Raw genomic sequence first — 20,574 nt, forward strand, 5'->3', positions numbered from 1 at the left:
TATAATTATTTTTCTGTAGTTTTACAAGTGATGTAAATATTCTCATTATGGTTTTAAGCACTTCTCAGTACTATAAATCCTGTGTGATACATAATATCCTCATCTAATGTGAGCAGTGTTGTTTATATACATTCATATCCCTACATATATCCTTTTAGTCCAAACAAACTCAGAAGTCAACTACTTACAATACAAGGCCATTACAATTTATTTTTCTATAAAACCAACAACCAGGTTTTTTTTCAGAATTACACAAAACTCTAATTTCTTGAAAAAATAAACTTAAAGAGAACATAAAATGTGTTTATACCAAGATTCACTCTAATAAGGAATGCAGAAATATGAAAGCATCAATTCAGTTCAGTCGCTCAGTCGTGTCCAACTTTTTGCAAGCCCATGAATCGCAGCACGCCAGGCCTCCCTGTCCATCACCATCTCCCGGAGTTCACTCAGACTCACGTCCATCGAGTCCGTGATGCCATCCAGCCATCTCATCCTCGGTCGTCCCCTTCTCCTCCTGCCCGCAATCCCTCCCAGCATCAGAGTCTTTTCCAATGAGTCAACTCTTTGCATGAGGTGGCCAAAGTACTGGAGTTTCAGCTTTAGCATCATTCCCTCCAAAGAAATCCCAGGGTTGATCTCCTTCAGAATGGACTGGTTGGATCTCCTTGCAGTCCAAGGGACTCTCAAGAGTTTTCTCCAACACCACAATTCAAAAGCATCAATTCTTTGCCGCTCATCCTTCTTCACAGTCCAACTCTCACATCCATACATGACCACTGGAAAAACCACAGCCTTGACTAGATGGACCTTTGTTGGCAAAGTAATGTCTCTGCTTTTCAATATGCCATCTAGGTTGGTCAACTTTTCTTCCAACAGTACGAAAGTATAAATGACTATAATTTATAAAATCAATTTTGGCATTCTATGGTATCAGTTTAAGAAATTATGTACCTTTCAACTGTTTTTCCAATTACAAAAAGAAGAGCTGCTGAATTTTTTAAAATTTAGTCTTAATTTTTGCCAGTTTATAAGGATCTAAAGTTAAGTTAATAAAAATTATTTAATGTGGGGGCATGGTTTCCTTGATGGCCTAGTGGTTAAGATTCCAGGCTTTCATCACCATGGCCTGAGTTCAATCTCTAGTAAGGGAACTGAGATCCCATGGCCAAAAAAGGATTAAAAAAAAAAAGAAATCAATGTATCTATATAGGAAAATTTGGTTTCAGTCAGAACCCAACACAACAGTCTATTTTAGAATAGGTGATACAAAAAAGGAAGAAGTAGTACCTAATAATACTACTTTTGCTATTTAGGATCACAGATAATCCTTTCCAAGCCAATGCCACTAACTGTCTTGGCTTTTTCTAGTACTTCCATCACTGTCATTAATATGAAAACTAGAGGCTTGCCAAGATTGAACTGGGTTTCTATATCCTCGTAGGGGTTGTTCTTTAAGGTAATTTCTGTTTTGTTTTTGGTAGAAGTAGTCCAAACTGACCAATTCTTCCATTATATTTTAAATTTAAAAAATCTGAAGTAAAGCTCTGTCACTAGAAAAATACTATCACTACCATACATAGAACAAAGGGCTTGATGTTCACCACCCAGGTCTACAAGTGTTAAGGTGTGCCCAGCAACAGTATAATCTGAGGGGAATTCAGAGTGAAAAATAGGATAAGGAACTGTTCTCTGGATAAAACAGGCCCTCAGGAAGAAATGCAATGATGCCAGATTCTTGCATCTTTCCATAAACAGACAAGCACTAAAAGTCGTCACTTGGTATATCTCTTCTTTGTGATTAGCAGTCATCTTTTACCAAGATGTATGCCTGAATGCATGCATTAATATTTCCTAGCCAAAAATTATATATAACTTGGCTTCTCTCCAACTGCTTTGGAGCAGTTTCCTCAGAGCTGAGTGGCTATCTCCGGGGCTACCATACTCAGTGAGACCCTGAATAATATTTAAACTCACAACTCTCAGGTTTTGTGTCTTTCTTTAAGTCAACACTGTGTTTAAGGGTAATAAGGCTGATCAGAAGCCCAGCCTGAACTTCAGACATCAACAGATGTTCTGTCCTTTGCTACTTCTTAGAGAACCAGACTCCTTACACCAAAACTCCTCCACCCATACCACCTCATACTTTCTCCTCCATCAGGCAGAGACAGACAGATCCACACCTAGACACACTCTAGGAATAAAACTGGAAAAGGAATACAATTCCAAGAATGAGAAGAAGTATCCTGAGATACAACATAGTTGGGCTTAGGGAGAGAGCAATCACAGAATTTTAATCTCCATGAAGCAAGACCTAAGATTATCTGTTGTCAAAATAAGTGTTGTAGATTGGAAGCTTAAGGGGAAGCTTTACTTTTACTTGAGTGTTTACTACCAGTAGCACACTGCCCTCAGTGACTTAAAAATCAATAAAGTACCTTTATAAAAGTACAGGGCGGAAGTGAAAAATCCTATGGAAGAGGTAAAGAGTGCTATGAGGACATACGAGGTAAAAAAAAGTGTGTACAGCTGTGAGACTGAGACTCAGTTTGGTGGATTCATGATGCCAGGTATAAAGTTTTAAAGAACTAATGGAGACTTTGAGTAAACTGTGAATTCAAAAAAACAGTATAAACAGTAGAAAGAGTATGTAACTTAGCTAGATAAGTCAAAAAAAAACACACACAAAAAAAACTCAGGAACAATGAGAACAAAATTGGGAACTGTGAAAGTTACCCAGAATGCAAAGCGGAAAGTGAAAGTGAAGTCGCTCAGTCGTGTCTGACTCTTTTCAACCCCATGGACTGTAGCCTACCAGGCTCCTCTGTCCATGGGATTTTCCAGGCAATAGTACTGGAGTGGATTGCCATTTCCTTCTCCAGGGGATCTTCCCAACCCAGGGCTCGAACCTGGGTCTTCCACATTGTAGACAGATGCTTTACCGTCTGAGCCACCAGGGAAGTATATGCAAAACGGAAGCTCACTATAAAAAGAGACTAAAAAGAGCTGCTAAGTATTCATAGCAAGTAAAAGCTACTGACAGAATCTACATGTTTACAGTAATATCCAGTTCAACCTAAAGACAGGAAAAATAGACTCAGGCCCCAGAATCATAGAGCCTGATTCTCTGTGATTTTAAGACAAAAAGCTCTTGGCATAGGCCTAACATGGGAGCTGCATAATGTTATGCATTATTGCATAACAATAATGGCCAAAAGACTAAAAACAAGACTAATGTTCCAAGGGCTATTTACATTTTAATATAGGACCCCTAAGATTATTTAAAACAACAACAAAAACCCCAAAACCCAACAACCTTAGATTGGTAACTATTCACATTCAACTCCAAAGATTCCTGATACAAAATGTGTTTGTCCAGGTACACAACTGGCACAGAACAATCACTCAGCTCACAACTAAGCCTGGAGGGTCACCCAGCAGCCACATCTTTTTTAAAAAACATGTATGTACGTATTTGGCTGTACCGGATCTCGGTTGCAGCATGCAGGGTGTTCACTGGAGGCCTGTGAACTCAGTTCTGGCCTGTGGCATCCACCAGGCAAGTTCCCAGCAGCCACATCTCTAATGTATTTCCTTCACTAATCCTCCTCCAGAAAAACTCTTACAGCAGATACTTTGTTTCTTTGTATAAAGTAGCCATCAGAACAAGAGATTTTTGCAAGGTAGTCAACATTTGCGCTGATACTACAGAAAACCCTCATCAGCCAGGAACATAAAACAGTTTCATAGTCTCAACTTTGGTTCTTAAAAAGATCTCTCCAGAGGGATCAACTTTGAAAGGTCTACCATCTCCTGAACGGCTAAATCTGGTCCAAGGATAAGTATTATATCTTATACAATTTACATAATTTGCACAGCTAAAATTTCCCACTGTAGCTAGATAAGTTTTCAACTTAGGTAGCAGATCAGGCTTAACAAGGTGTTGAGAAAATTTTCAATATCCAGGATGAATGCCAGACCAATTAGTCTCTGGGGATAGTTGTTGTTAAAGCTCCCTAGGTGTCTTCAACATAATGCCAACATTGAAAATCACTGACTTGCACTATGTGGGTAAGTTAAAAAAAACAACAACAACAACAACTGAGGGACAGTATCTAAAGCAGAAAATGGAAAAAGGTGAACAAGGAACCTGACCAGAGTGACATTACATTTTACCAGTTTTAACATGGCTTCAACACATTTCAGATCAAAGGGGAACTGAAATTTAAATAAAAATATAGTCAATTTTCATTATTCACAGTAGTAACATTCTATGAAGTCACAGCAAATACTTAATTAGCAAATAGTGAACCACTGTTCCCAGGGGAAAACAGGGTTAGGTTCCTGTAACCCTCTGCTCACATTCAACCAATTAATAATAACCTTAGTTTTTGTGTGCTCCTATTTAAAGAGTTCTTAATATATATTGCTGACTCAACACTGAACCCAAGGGCAACAGTACATGCCTAAATGAAGGTTATCTAACACACAGGTTTTTCTGAATAAGACACATCAGTCTTCTTGGAAGTAGAAAGACTGAACAGCACTCCTGTATTCTTGAGGGCCACTTTAAACAGTGAAATCGCCACAAGCACAAAAATGTGAAAAAAGTGGCAACAGACCCAAGGAAGGGTATTTGTTTATTGTATAACAGTGTTGCTCTGTGCACCTGAGCAAGGCACATGCATACCCAGCAACTCAAACCTTCCCACTCTGCAAATGTGTGCAAATCACCACAAAAGCACCCTGAGAATTGATTTCAGGGTTACAAATAAATGTTATCAAGTAGGTGGATTCACAGGTACAGAATCTATGAATCATGTGGATAGACTGTAGAAATATCAAATCAAGGTAGCTCAAAAGACAGGAATTTATGAGGTTTCCACTAAGCAATATAAAGAGCAAAGATGGCACCAATATGCCCAGCTACTGAATTTTCTCCACTACAATCTTTAAATTCGTTTTCCTATCTAAGGGACATTTTTTCTGTGACATTTTTTCTCATATAAAATCTATATACTAAAAAAGAACTATATACTCAATTTGCTCAACATATGCCTTCCATGAAGTACAAAAGTAAACATTTTACCAATGATCACTAATCAGAAAATTCAGCAATGATTTAAAGGTATGATGGTTGGACTAGGTGACCTCTAAAATGTCCAGTGGCTCAATGCTTTTCCAAGTTTAAAAACCAAAGTTGATATGTCTATTTTAATTATAATAAAAGTCAACATATGACTATATTCTCGGTAATAGTTTATTAGGATTACAATCACATTTTTTAGTAGTAGGGCTACAATATAAATTCTTATCTGAAAACAGATAATAAATAGCTGCACTCACCAAAAGAAATAACTTGAATCCAGTTGAATATTATCAAACCTGATGGATCCTCATCGTGGATCTATACAACTCCAAAACAAAACAACTTGCCATATTAATGCTACAAGGCTAAATATGCCTCAAACCATAAACAAACGTTAACTCAAAATAAATCAAGATGTAAATGTAAGAGCTAAAATCATAACACTCTCAGAAGAGAAGTATAATAAACTGCAAGTCTTCATGACCTTGAATTAAGTAATGACACAAAACAAAAATACAAATGAAAATAGAAAAAAACTGGACTTCATCATAATTAAAAATATTTATGCTTCAAAGGATACCAGGAAGAATGTGCAAACAGAATAAAAGAATATTTGCAAATCAAATGTCTAATAAGTTCAGAATATACAAAGAAAGAACTCTCAAGTCAACAATAAAAAGATAATTTTTTTAATGGTAAAGGATTGAATAGACATTTCTCCAAGAAATGTACCAATAAAAACAAGAAAAGATGTCCAATATTAGTCATTAAGGAAATGCAAAGAGAAACCACAATGAGATATCACTTCACACCCACTAGGACAGCTACACTTAAAAAAATGGACAACAAATATTAGCCAGAATATGTACAAACTGGAAACTCTGCACACTGCTCATGGGAATGTAAAACAATAAAGCTGACATGGAAAGGTCTGGCAGTTTCTTAGAACATTAAACGTAAGAGTTACCAAATGACTCAGCAATTCCACTACTAGGTATACACCTAAGACAAATAAAACATGTCCACACAAAAACATGTTTATAAATACCCACAGCAGCATTATTCAAAAAGTAGAAATAATACAAATAGTCAATTACCTGACAGGAACAGGAAACAAACCAAATGTCAATTAACTGGTGGATAAACAAGCTGTGGTATAACCATAAAATGGACTATTAGCCTAACAATGAACAAAGTACTGATATACAAGCTACAATATGGATGAACCTCAAAAACATTATGCTGAGTGGAAGAGGCCAGTCCCAAGGGCCACATGTTGCCTGACTCCATTTATATGAAATGCCCTAAACAGGCAAATCTATAAGGATAGAAAACAAATTAGTGATTTCCAAGGGTGGGAGTAGAGGAAGAAGGGGACCAGGTAACATGATACACTGGGAACAAAGCGACTGATAATGGCTAAGGGGTTTCTTTTAGGGGTGAGTTTATGAATATATTCTTTTCGTGACCACGGGTGTGAATATATTTTAAATGCCACTGACTTTTATACTTTAAAAAAAGGTTAAGTTTTATGATACATTAATGTATTTCAATTTTAAAAAGGAAAAAACTGAACTTGGCATTTAAAATTGATGTAGAAGGCTCAAGATTTTACTTGGCTAACTCTCAAAACTTTGAAGAGGACTGGCAAAGAATACACACGAATTAGAAATCATACTTCCTCTCTGCTTCCTGTGGTGTGTAAACACAAGGAGAGACTTCATATAAAGGAAATCTGCTTTTTTGGTAGCCTTTGTTGGTAGGCAACAAAGAACCAGGAATCAAAAAATTTTTAAGTGAATATCTGACAGAGATAGTTTACACAAATAAGAGGCCTACAGAGTTATAACTCACAAACAGTTCCAAAGATCTATGACATGAAGTGATTTGTAATTTTACCTCATATGATGGGTTTTTTTTTTTTTTTTAAAAAAAGGTTACACAGATTTTAAGTGGCAAAGCTAGAATTCAAACAAAGTTTATCTGAATTCAAACCTGTGCTTATTCCACTGACAGTTACTGAAGGTCTACGTGCCAGGCACTGGGGTATGTCCAGCAGAAACATTGTATTAATTAACTACATGCCAGGCATATAAAGATCACATTTAGCAGGTTAAGGGGCACTGCAAATGCCAGGGATGCGAGGACTATCTTGTACTAGGTCGTCAAGGAAGGCTTCTCTTAGAAAATTACACATGAACAAAGATCTGAGACAAAAAAAGGAAGTGAGCCATCAGATAAGTGGAGAAGAGCACTCCAAGTAGAGGAAATAACAGGGGCAAAGACAAAAGGGAGGTCCATGTAGCTGCAGAGAAGTGTGGAGGGTGCTGAAAGAGATAGATAATGTAAGGCCTTTCTAGGTCACTAACAGGGATTTTAGCTTATATTTCCAATAAAATAGGGAAGCCACAGTATGGATGTGAGTGAAGTAACATTTGACTTTTGTTCTGAAAGAATCTAAATGATGAATTGAGAAAGGTGCAGAAGCAGGGAAACCAGTTAGGAAGCTATTGATACAATGTCGATGACAGATGGAGAAGGAAATGGCAACCCATTCCAGTGTTCTTGCCTGGAGAATCCCAGGGACAGGGAGCCTGGTGGGCTGCCGTCTTCGGGGCCGCACAGAGTCGGACATGACTGAAGCAACTTAGCAGATGACATATGATAATGATTTACATCAGATAATGATGCAGGTGGCTCCAGTAGTACAGAACCTGCCTGCTGATGCATGTAAGAAACATGAGTTCAATCCCTGGGCTGGGAAGATCCCCTGGAAGAGGGCATGGCAACCCACTCCAGTGTTCATGCTTAGAGATCCCATGGATAGAGAAGCCTGACAGGCTACAGTCCATAGGGCCTCAAAGAGTTGGACACAACAGAAGCGACTTAGCACGCACGCACACACACACACACACACACACACAATGATCCAGAAGACTAGATGGTTGGATTCTTAATTTATTTTGCAGGTAGAGGTCAACAGAATCTGCTGATGGTTTGACTAAGTGGGATGAAACCAAGGTTTCTACTTGAACAACTGGAAGAATCAAGTTTTGCCAAGCACCACATGGGGAATATTACAGAAAGGTTTGAGAAGGTAAACAAAGGAGTTTTATAAATGCTTACCTCTCTGCTCACCTACTTTAGTCTTAACTGCTACACTACACACTGGTTTTTGTACAACACAGCTGTTAAGCAGTGAAACAGAGCCTGAATCCAGGTCTTTCGATTCTAGATCTTGGGTGCTTTTTTCTAATGAAGTTTTTATAAAAGCAACTGAATGAGAACACAATTTTTCTCAGGAAAAAAATAACTCAAAGGCATGCACCATTTACTGGTTCTCCAAAAACAGCATTCACAAATAAAGGCTATCAAACAGACATTTTAAAAATACCTGACAAACATGAAGAAGTATTTCACAAATAAAACAATGAAGCAGACAATGATATAAAGACGCAATAAAATTCATCTAAACAAAGGCTCAACCTAGATAAATACTATGTATTAGTGTATTTTCAGAAAAAAATGTCAGGGCTTCCCTAGTGGCTCAGTGGTCAAGAATCTACCTGCCCATGCAGGAGACACAGGTCTGATCCTTTCTCTAGGAAGATCCCACATGCCACACACGCTGCGGAGCAACCAAGCCCTTCTGCCACAACTCGTGAGCCTGTGACCTAGAGCTGGGAAGCTGCAACTACTGAAGCCCACAGTCCTTAGAGCCCCTGCTCAGCAGTAAGAGAAGCCCCTGCAGGAGAAGCCTGTGCTCTTCAACTAGAGTGGCCCCCATTCTCTGAAACTAGAGAAAAGCCCACATGGCAAGGGAGACCCAGCATAGCCAAAAGTAAAACGAGTTCTCAGCATAAGAAATAATATTTCTAAAAAAGAAAAATGCCACATCATCCTTCTAAAAACTCTTCTTAAGAATAAAGACTATCTTTGAACACTAACAGTTTGCCATTATAGTTTTATTCAACGATCAAGTATATGCATAAAGAACCTTTGTAAAAATTTTGATACATAAAGTAACTTTATATTTTTAAATATAAGGAACATTTTCCTCTCATTTTCTTAGCTATAGAAGCGATAAAATATTTTAGTGAATGGTAAATTATTGACTGAAGAGTTAAATATCTCCATGATTTCTCTACAAGATCAAACCTGTTAGTATGTTCATTACCTACATCTTAACAGCATCAGCTTCACTACTCAGTTGCTATAAAATTTTGGGTAAGTTACTTCTCAAATAAGTGATTATTTATCAAAAAGCACTCTTTTTATTAGACTGAAATGGGATTTGACGTCCCATTTTACAAGGCTGGAGTAAGAATCCAGAGAGAATGTAAATACTTTGAAAAACACTAAAGTTATGGCACACATAAATCAAGAAAATAAGCCAGCTTTGAAGGGAATATACATGTAATATAAAAATGAATTTTAAATTATTTCTTTATAGGTACCCGACCTTTCTACTGAGAGAACTGTTTATTAGATTTCTCTAAAATAGAATTAACGCAGAATTTGCTGTGTCAAGTGAAGGACAAGCACTCACTGTAATCACTATGTGCACATTTAAGGGACAATGAGAGAGGATTTTTTTTTTTTTTGGTTCTTATCGAATCTATGGCCAAAGAAGTGGAAGAGACCTAAAAAATTAAAATAAGAGATCCAAACCAACACTTTTAGGACAAAAAATAGAAGGCATCTTGTAAAGCAACAATTGATTAATAGCAAAAAGAAAAATACCACAATGACTGCTGTGAGAATTAAGAAAAGATAATGACCCCAGCTTTATGCTTTTGTTTGGTGAAGTCTACTATCTACTTAAGTCTATCACTGACACAGAACATCTTCAATTCTACTCTTTGCTGTTTCCCTTTTCCTTCAGCACTTGCTCCAACAGCTCTGTGCTGGCCCCATTCCCTGCCAGTATCTAGCCAACCTTCTCAGGTACTATAATTCTAGGTATACTCCGCAAGCCTCCACTGCTTAGTAAGCCTCAGGATCCGTGATGACAGTCAGTTTTCTCACTTTTGATTAAGCTGTAGCCCTTCATGATGATATCAACAAATAGTCATATGGAATCTAACTGTCAAGTAATATGACTATAATAATGTCAGAAAGAACTCATACTCTTATCTTTCAATCACTTCCCTCGGGCTTTCCTGGTGGCTCAGATGGTAAAGACTCTGATTGTAATGCCGGAGGACCCAGGTTTGATCCCTGGGTCAGGAAGTTCCCCTGGAGAAGGAAATGGCAACACACTCCAGTCTTCCCTGGAGAACTCCATGGACAGAGAGGAGCCTGGTAAGCTACAGTCCATGGCGTCGTAAAGAGCTGGACATGACTGAGTGACTAACACTTTCATTTTCAAGAACCCACACTCTCTCTCAATCGCTAGAACCAACTATTTGAGTAAACAACAATGCAGAGTTGTGAATAACCCAAAATAATTTATTGTTTCTAAGTCATCTAAAAATAAGCACATATTCAAAATTAATCTCCCTCCATCTAGCCAAATCAAGAGTCAGTATAAGACCCAATTAAGAAAGAGGAAGAAAATGAAGAAAATCCACAAGAGTAATTCAACTGACCATTTCTCTCAATTATATCACTGCTAAAGTATCAACTACTATACACTGATGATCTAAGATCTTAAGACATAAAGCAAAGGTAGTTTATTATCTAAAATTAATAAATCTAGTGGTCAAATTAGAAAAGTATACCAGGTATACTAAAAAACTTCCAACATAAAGAAGTCTGAATGAAACAGCTAAAATCTAATATCAGAAAATATATCCAGGAGGCAAAATTAATCAATCATTTCATAATATGAAATGAGCCCATGGGGAAGAAAAAAAAGATTAAGAACAAAATGAAAAAAGAAACATACACAAAAAAATCCAACTTTATGGTTTAGCTGAAAACAGAATGCCCTAATATTGCTCCACTTTTAAGAAATGTTTTGAATCACATAAAAAATTCACTCTAATAATGCTCTAAGAAAGTCTGTACCAAATAATCTAAGTCCCTAAAATGCTAAATCTAAACAATTGGTATGACCAACTTTCCACTTAATAGTTTAAGATTTCTAGAATCATCAGAATTAATGTAAATCTATTTATTCAATTCCTGTAAAGTTTAAGTACCATCATGAGCCCACCATTCTCTAAGAATGGTTTCTTAAAACAAAATCTAACCATATCTTACTTGGTGATTGTGTCTGTTCTAGGAAGAAACAGCAGGGAAAAAAACAAAAGAAAAAAAAGCAAAAATAGGGGAAAAAAACATCTCAAAGGGCTCACAGAAATCTGAAAACCACAGTCTTGAATCGTATGTTGAAGAACAACTCTAGCAAAACTATGGAGCAGAAGTTTCCCCAGCGTTATGGGTGTACCAGAACACTGATCCTCATTCCCAATGTTTTGCTGTGAGCTGCCCAGCCAGGTGCTTCCAGCCTCCAACAATCTTATCCACCCTCTAACAATCTCATCCACCCTGGTGTGCAATTCCAAAATTATTTTCTATGTGTGCTACAATGTAAAAAAAGGTTGCAAGGCACGGTTAGAGTATACTACAGTAGTTACAATGTCAGCTTTAAGATACATACTCTCCAAAAAGAATCTGAAAAACAACAGATATAACTGTATATCTTATGCTGTTGTTGTTGTTGTTTAGTCACTATGTGCAGGTGTGCTCAGTCATGTCCAACTCTTTGTGACCCCATGGACTGTAGTCTGCCAGGCTTCTCTGTTCACGGGATTCTCCAGGCAAGAATACTGAAGTGGATTGCCATTTCCTTCTCCAGGGTACCCTCTCGACCCAGGGATCAAACCTGTGTCTCCTGCACTGGCAGATGGATTCTTTACCACTGAGCCACATGGGAAGCCCTTTATATCTATCTACATATAGATATGTAAAACTGAATCACTGTGCTACACACCTGAAATTAACATGACACTGTAAATCAACTATACTTCAATAAATTTTTTTCAAAAAAGACGAAACAACATACTCTCCAAAAAAGAAACTGAAAGTCCACCCTTACTTGCTATCCTGATGATCCTTACGGCTAAATTATTTCATCTTTATCAACACAGGTAGTAAGTCTTATATATACTTGCATAATATGCATACTTTTAAAACACAGTTCCCCTTACAGGTTAAGTAACCTCTTCATCAGCAGTAATACCCTGGTGTGGGTAAGATGAAGAAATCTACTGAAAATGTTTTATGTAAGGACATGGTTAAAGCAGCATTCATGTATAGCTTACTTTTTCCTAAGAACTCTAATTAAAATTCAAAAAACATTTAGTAACCTCCTTCCACAAGTTTTCTCTATAGCACTATAGCCATCTAACATAATAGCAATTAACTTAAACATTTTGTTCTTACCCATCACCCCTAACCAGACTATACACCCACAAAGGCAGAAACCTCGTCTGCTTTTGTTCATTGCTGTATCCTCAGCAGCTAGATGAATACCTGACATAGAGGGCCCTCAAAAAATAACTGATGCGTAAATGAACAAATATAACCTAGTTGCTGTTTTAGGTATAATTTATTTGTCTTGAAGAGTTAAACTTTGTTATTAAGATAGTCAGGAAAAAATTTTGTGCAAAGACACAGAATAACCACACAGAGAAGTGCTGTGTTTCAAAAAGCTTGGTTAATCTATATTAAAATATTTTTCAAATACTATCAGGAGAGGACATAAAAGAAGAGGGAACCCTTGCACACTGTTGGTGGGAATGTAAATTGGTACAGCCATTATGATAAACAGTAGGAAGGGTCCCCAAAAACATGGAAATTAGAAGTACTATATGATCCACTACTGGGTATGTATAAGAAAACAAAAACACTACTTTGAAAAGATACATGCAGCCAAATGTTCACAGCAGCACTATTTATAGTTGTCAGGATAGGGAAGCTACGTAAGTGTCCATCAACCAATGAACAGATAAATAAGATGCTGATGCATGCATGTGCGCGCGTGCGCACACACACACACATACACGATGGAGTATTACTCAGTCATAAAACAGAGTGAAACTTTGCCATCTGCAACAACATGGATGCATGTGGAGGGTATAATGTTCAGTGAAGTAAATCAGAGAAAGAAACACTGTAGAGTATCATTTACATATCAAATCTAAAAAGTAAAACTAGTAAGTGTAACAAAAAAGAAACATATTCACAGATATGATTAGTGGTTATCACTGGAGAGGGAAAGTGAGAGGAGCGACACAGGGAGACAAGGTTAACAGGTACAAGCTAAAGTACAAACTACTACATATAAAACAAATAAGCTACAAGGATATATTATACAGAACAGGGAATATAGCAAATATTTACTAATACTATAAATGGAGTATAATCTTTAAAAGTTGTGAATCATTATGTTGAACACCTGAAACAAAATGTTGTAAATCAACTATGCTCCAATAAAATACTTAAAAAATAAAAAGATACTACCAGAGAATCTGTATCCAGTACTTCTAAAATACAAATAAAAAGAAGAATTTAGTTTTAATTACAATGGAAAACATTAGTTTTCCATTCCTCTAATCAGAAGACATAAAGGAATAAAGGGTGAAAAGACAGAGGTACTTGGGACACAGAAAAATGCAGTATTACACTGCCAAGTATTGTGTCTATTGCTTAAGTCACCATGTAAAATTCCAGACTATCAACATTAAGTTTTGTACTGACTCAGTTTTGAAATCTGCTTTTTCCAGACACTAAAGGTCTAATTTTAATCAGCAAATCAGTTATCCCTATACTCCTCTGCCAATATCATCACTAGTACTGCGGATTTTAATCTTTTTGTTCTTAAAAAGAATGGTTTTAATCTTAACACAAATAATCTTAAATTGGTCACACAGCCGATCTACTGTTCAACTCCTGTTCTACAGTTCCTTTTTTGGCCTCAAATGACGAAACCTCTCTAAAGTCTCTGGGGAGATTACGGTAAAGTATAATGTTTCCTGAAATTGTTTTTGTTTTTTCTCTGGACTGTTTCATGACATCTCTTCAACTAGGAATGTTATATACATTTTTTTTTTTCGATTCTGCAGTAAAATCCAGAGCGAGAAGCAAAGGTAAAAAGGATCTTGTACGGACAACAGGCTGAAAGGGGACAGATAACACAAAAAGCACAGAAGTAAATGCGGAGCAAATACGTGCACAAAAAAGGAAGAAGATGCAGAAAAGAGCTAAAAGAAAAGCACTGTTCTCGCCTAAAAAGAGAAAAAATCGGCAGGGAGATAAGGAAACTTGCTTATTCTTCTAGAAACAAAAGCATATAAAATCCTTCTAAGAAAAACGTGGTCTCTTTAAGATGCTGTTAAAACTAAAAAGCGCTCAGCTGACACTTCAAAGGGGAGTTCTGCCTTCTCTTTCCGTTTTGACAGAGCTAGTCTTCATCTATAAATTAAATGCAAGCTATTGATAACGCAGAGTTAATCTCTACAAAACTGCAGTTGTGGATGCCATCTTTGTCTGTTAAAAAAAAAACACAACTCTTTGGATTTGGAAAAAGAAAAAAGAGTCTATTAAGTTGGAAAACCAGAAAACCACGCGTTGCCAAGTCAGGTAGCTATAACATGGGGTAACAAACGCCTCTTACCAAACTAAGGTGCCGTTAAGGTCTGGGGAAGAAGGGCAAAGGGCTGTAGCCTAACCGCGACCGCAAGGGTGGGGCACTGTAGGAAATAAAAAGATTGGAGGGTGAGCTATCCCGGGAGGTACAGGGGGCTGGTGATCCGTCCTTCGGGGAGATAGCCTGTTAGGCGGAAAATGATTCTGAGGGGCTCAGGGCAGCTTCGGCGAGTGAGAAAATGAGCTGCGGGACCTCTGTTGGTTGCGAGTGCGAAGGCTGATAGAGGAAGGTACCCCTGGGGCAAAGGACTAAGAGTCAAAAGGAGAGTCGAGGGAGTTCTCAGCCAGGGAGCCCAGGCGTGGGAGGCCTGAGTCGAGGCCGCGAAACGCCTTTGCGAACAGCCGCCTTCTCCCAGAACGCCTTTTCGGCTCCCCACACTCAGCCCCTCTCGGGGCCGCCCCTGCCCCGGCGACAACGGCGAGAGCAGCTGTTTCCGCCCAGCCGGGGACCGCGGTGGAAAAGGCATCCCTGGGCCCGGAGGCAGGCAGGCGACAGTCGTCCGTGTGAGCCGAAGGTGATTCGAGACCAACGCCGCGGAGCCAACATCAAACTTCGCCCCTTCCTCCCCTTTAGCCTTCTTTATCCCCCAACTTCCCGGCCGGCTGGTGTCCGCTTCGACCGACCGAGACCCCCCATTCTTCTCGCCGCCTCTCACCCCTCCCCAACGCCTTGAAGGTGGGAAGGACCGGTCTCCGGGGCCGCTCCGGAGCCCGCCCGGGTGCCCCAGAGTCCCAGACACACCCCCGGAGGAAAGGCTCTCATCCTCCCCGCGGCAACGGAGCCCGCCCAGATGCTGCAAACTCCTCTTACCTGCATTGACGCCATGATGGAACCATCCCCCCAAGGCCGGCGAGGCCAGAGACGCAGGGGGCGGAGCTGCCGTGCTCGCGTCACGCCGCGGGGGCCCAGCATCCCGGGCGCGGGGGGCGGGGCCTCCGATGGGAAGGGGATGGCGCTAGGGGATTGGCTGGCGGGCTATGCGCCCGGGCGGGGGAGGGGCAAGCGAGGGCTCGGTGAATGGCGCTGTCCCTACCTTCGGTCTCCTAGAGCTTTCCGGCCTCCACCAGAACCCACTGGCTACCTTGATCACTTAGGAAACGCTGCTCCGGTTCTGACCCGAACAACGGTTGTTGGTTTTTTCTGTCTATACCCCGAGATCCTGATGATATCCAGGCCCGTGAGGTTTTTGTTTTCCCAACCACAGGTGTTAAGATTTACAGATTTTACCTTTCGTATTCTCTTTCCACACCACCATGCCCACTTTCACAGCTTTGGGCAAGATGAAACTTCCTGCTGGGCTGTTTTCTGTTCTTTACGGACCCGGAAGGCTTCTCATATCCCTAATTTGGGGAAGAGAGAGACACAGATTTCCTTCTACAATAATTGAGGGCAGAACAGCACTTGGATATTTTAAATGAAAGGGTAGATTTGTAGAGCCGAAACTTGCCTGAGGGGAAAGGGAACATTTTGAAGTTTTTCTTTGATGTACAATTTCTCCCCTTAACCCTAGACCCTCAGTTGAAACTTCCCGTGTGTCAGTAATAGTTAGGTTATAATGGCATTAACATTTGGTTATAGCGATTTGACCCTAGACGTGAAATTGTTTTTAATGTATCAGTGTCATGTTACAATATACACTTGTATACACTTGTATCACATCTAGACTTCTCTGAAGCCTGTTTCATGGTGGGCAGTTTTGTGGTCATTTGACACAGGGATGTATTTGAGTAGGGAGAGCTGAATACACAGAATTTGTTCTGGAAATGCACTAGTTCTCCCAACGTTTATAAGAAGCCACGCATTTAAACGCTGTTCCAGAACTGAAGATGAAATGAAAGCCAAAGGTTTGCACTTCCTGTTCTTTTTTTTTTTTCCATGTAGGTGGCTGATACATTAAGTAGAAAGCTTTTACTTTACCAGAATGAAACCTTAAAATCTGTCATTAACTTGAAGTTCTTTTTAGAAATGTATATAAGATTTAAATATAAGAGCAACATAGGATACCATCCTTCCCACTCCTTAGATCACAATGTTCTCTGTGAAATTCTCTAACGTAAAATGTGTTCAAAAAGGGGGAAAGATCCTTAAAAAACTCTAATTATTCTATGATATAATGTTAAACACCCTATTCTTCATCACTGAAGAGGAATTTATATTGATATACTTTTTTTCTCTCAAACTTCCACCCGATTCCTAGAAATGGACTGGTTTTCCCTTTGTTGTGCAAAATGACTATGTCCTTGAGGAATGTTTGGAGGCTCTTGGCAACCAAGGATGACCCAGGAACATATTAGATGTCAGCCCAGTTGTGTTGCCTACATTTCAGCTGAGTAAATCTCATATCATGAAAGAGAGCTTTTCCAGATATATTTTCTTCTGGAGATCTTTATCCCTATGATCTCAGAAGATCAAACGTAACCATTTACAGTTCACTTTAAAAGCTGATTCTTCCTAAGGTGTAAGTGACTTTAAATAACCCCACAAACAAAGCATTATGACATCATCAGAATCAACACCTTGCCATGACAAATACTAATAAGGAAGGAAAGGGATTACAGGAGTCTTAACACTCCTCACAGTAAAATCAACATCTGGCCCCTTGGGGTTTATATGTGTTAAGATCATCACAGGAGGGAAAAGTCAGTACCAGTCATATCTTTCCAGGAAATATTAAATAGGACATAATTACCTCACTATCTTCTTTATTCTTTCATTGGTACATAAAAGATCCTGATGTACTCAGGAGCTAAAACAGTGACTATCAGATGGAGTGGGAACATATCATTATCTCTAGGAAACATGAAATGTTTATATCTAGAATGATTATACAACATTTGAGGACCAGACTCACATCTCATTTCTTCAGTTTTTGTTCTGTTTTGTTTGTTTTTTTCACACATCTCATTTCTTTACAGAGTGGGGCTTGCTATCAGATAGGCAAAAGATAAAATGCCTGACAATTCCAAAAGTAGGAAAGGACATGGAGCTCTTATAAACTCTAAACAAGTAAGATTGGTACAGTCTCTTCAGAAAACAGTTCAGCAACAATAAAGCTTCCCTCACCCTTAAAGTATCTTTTTAATAGCATCATTTGCAATAAAAGAGACATGAGACATATTAAACAAATGCAGTATGTTAATCTTGTTTGGATCCTGATTCAAACAAACCACTGTATAAAAGGTATTTGGGAGACAACTGGAGAAATTTAAACATAAAATAGGCATTATATAATAGTAAGGAATAATTACTGTATTAGATTTGATAATGATGTTCATTTTTAAATTTCCACAGCAATTAGAAATGACCATCAGGGAAGTTCTCTTGTTGTCTAGTGGTTAAGAATCTGCCTTCCAATGCAGGTGATGCGGTTTGATCCCTGGCTAGGGAACTAAGATCCCATGTGTCGAGGGGTAACTATTGAGCCCAAGCACCACAGAGAGAAGCCAGCACATAGCAACTAAGACTGGTCACAGCCAAATAAATAATAAATAAAAAAATTTTTTAAACTCATCAAACTGTATTGAAGAACTGTACATTAAAAAAAGAAAGAAAGAAATGATCATCAGGTTCAAGGAGTTCATTCTCCCTCATCTTACAAACTACCCCCACTTCCACTTTCCTGGAAGAAAAAAACCAGAAGGGACACAAGCTGTATATGTGCCTGAGGTCTTCCCTGCCAAGGAAAAGAAACAGTCTATAACACAGAAGACTAAAGCAACTGGACTTTCTGGCAGGAAAGGAAAGAAATATGGGAAAACAAATTGATGAATTAGTTGAAGGATCCAGAGAGGGATCAGTGGGCAACTCCTGCAATATTCATAATGTCAAATGATTTATGAATGTTTGAATTCTAGAGATTCAGTGGATTGGTGAGTTAGGAGCAGTCCTATGAGAATATGCTTGTTGGGGCGTAAAGAGGCAGAGTCGACTTGTCCTTACTTGAGTCTGTGTCTCTCCAGAGTAGTTTATTCTTAGTCTCCCACTGGGTGATCTCACCAGAGAAACAGAGGCAGTTTAACAACCAGCAGCTTGTTTATTGGTTGTTGGGAAAGGCACCAAGCCAGGAATCCAAGGCTTGTATTCTTGTCCAAGCTTTGTCATGGGCAAGCTTGGTCAAGGCTTTTAACCCCCCTGAGTTTATTTCCTTATCAATAAAATGAGCAAGTCAGACTGTATAATCTTCATGATTTCTTTCCAGATTTCAAATTCCATGCACCTATGAGAGAAAATCTAAATTTTCAATGATTTGTCTAAGATACTATGTTTAAAGTCTAAGATAAAATGCAATGGAAATGACATACTATGTTGAGTTTAAAAAAATGACTTTTATAAGTTGTAAAATGAGGAAGGAACTTGGCTTCATTGTAATTTATGTAGAAATACTGGGGTGCTTTAGTTAACAATTTTAAAATGTTAGTAGTGAAAGTCCCTCAGTCGTGTCCAACTTTTTGCAACCCTGTGGACTGTAGCCCACCAGGCAACTCTGTCCACGGAGTTCTCCAGGCAAGAATACAGGAGTGGGTTGCCATTCCCTTCTGCAGGGGATCTTCCTGACCCAGGGATCGAACCCTGCTCTCCTGCATTGCAGGCAGATTCCTTACCGTCTGAGCCACCAGGGAAGAATTGAACTCTAGATTTTAAAATGCTAATATAATGCAATTGAGGTATAAAAGGGATTTCAAAAAGTGTCAAAAACTCCAAATCCACAATTTAGGGTGATACTGTAAAAAGCATATTTGGGGGCTTCCCTGTCCAGTGGTTAAGACTCTGGGCTCCCAATGTAGGGGATTCAGGTTCAATCCCTGGTTGGGGAACTAAAATCCCACATCCTGCACAGTGCAGCCAAAAAAAGAAAAGCATATCTAAAAAAGTGTATTTTTTAAATAATTCTAAACTAGTCATTTCATGTGAATCTCCTAAGAAGAGACAAAGAAAATTAACAAAATAACAGATGGTTTTTATGTGTGACCTATTCTACATGTCAGAAACAATTGATTTATATAATGCCTGGTTTGTAAATAAGACTGACTCTCAGGAAAACTTTGTTTTCACTTTCTCCCCTTCCCCCAAGCCTTTCTGTCAAGAATTCTTTTTCCCAGATGTGTAGACCTCGAGTACCTTTCCTCCTTGCGTCTCCCCTAGACCTCTTAGAAAGTTATCCTTTTGAGGGGGACAGGAGGCCCTTTAAAAACCAAGTGAAGGGCTTCCCTGGCAGCTCAGTGATAAAGAATCCACCTGTTAATGCAGGAGACGTGGGTTCCATCCCTGGTCCAGGAAGATCCTCTTGCTTCAGAGCAACTAAGCCCATGCACTGAAACTACTGAGCCTGTGATCTTGAGTCCAAGAACCTCAGCTACTGAGCCCTCGAGCCACAACTCCCGAAGCCCACACACCCTAGAGCCCATGCTCCACAACAAGAGAAGCCACTGCAATGAGAAGCCTGCATACTACAACTTGAGGGTAGCCCCCGCTTGCTGCGACTAGGGAAAAGCCCGCTTAGCAATGAGGACTGAGCACAGCTAAAAATAAATAAATAACTGAATGAAAAAAACTATGGACCCACTTGGCAGGAAAATATTCATGCTCATAAAATTTGTAGTTTAGGGGTTACCTGACCCCCCCAGAAATACATCCATGGGCAGAGGTTTGTCAATCTCAAGGTAAGAACGCCTTTACTGAAGAGGCAATGATGGATACCCTTTGCCCCTTTCGAAACTTGTCCACCTTTCATGTACATATAATGTCATATAGCACTTGTTTGCTTTTCGTTCGCTTGTGTATTTTCTAGTCTTTCTCAAAAGCAGATTGCTGTGTGCAGAGCTCTGGA

At 39.0% G+C, this 20,574-nt stretch overlaps 1 protein-coding gene across 1 annotated transcript in view; it reads right to left on the minus strand.

Annotated features, from left to right (window-relative positions):
* UBE2W (ubiquitin conjugating enzyme E2 W) overlaps positions 1 to 15,659 on the minus strand; it is a 64,851-nt gene extending 49,192 nt beyond the window's left edge. The window contains exon 1 of the mRNA XM_052651823.1: positions 15,558 to 15,659. Within this exon, the coding sequence (XP_052507783.1) occupies positions 15,558 to 15,659 (102 nt within the window). The remainder of the gene's footprint in view (positions 1 to 15,557) is intronic.
* Positions 15,660 to 20,574: the final 4,915 nt, after the last annotated feature.

This window comes from Budorcas taxicolor, chromosome 14 (genome assembly GCF_023091745.1).
Source record: "Budorcas taxicolor isolate Tak-1 chromosome 14, Takin1.1, whole genome shotgun sequence".
Classification (NCBI taxonomy): Eukaryota; Metazoa; Chordata; class Mammalia; order Artiodactyla; family Bovidae; genus Budorcas; species Budorcas taxicolor.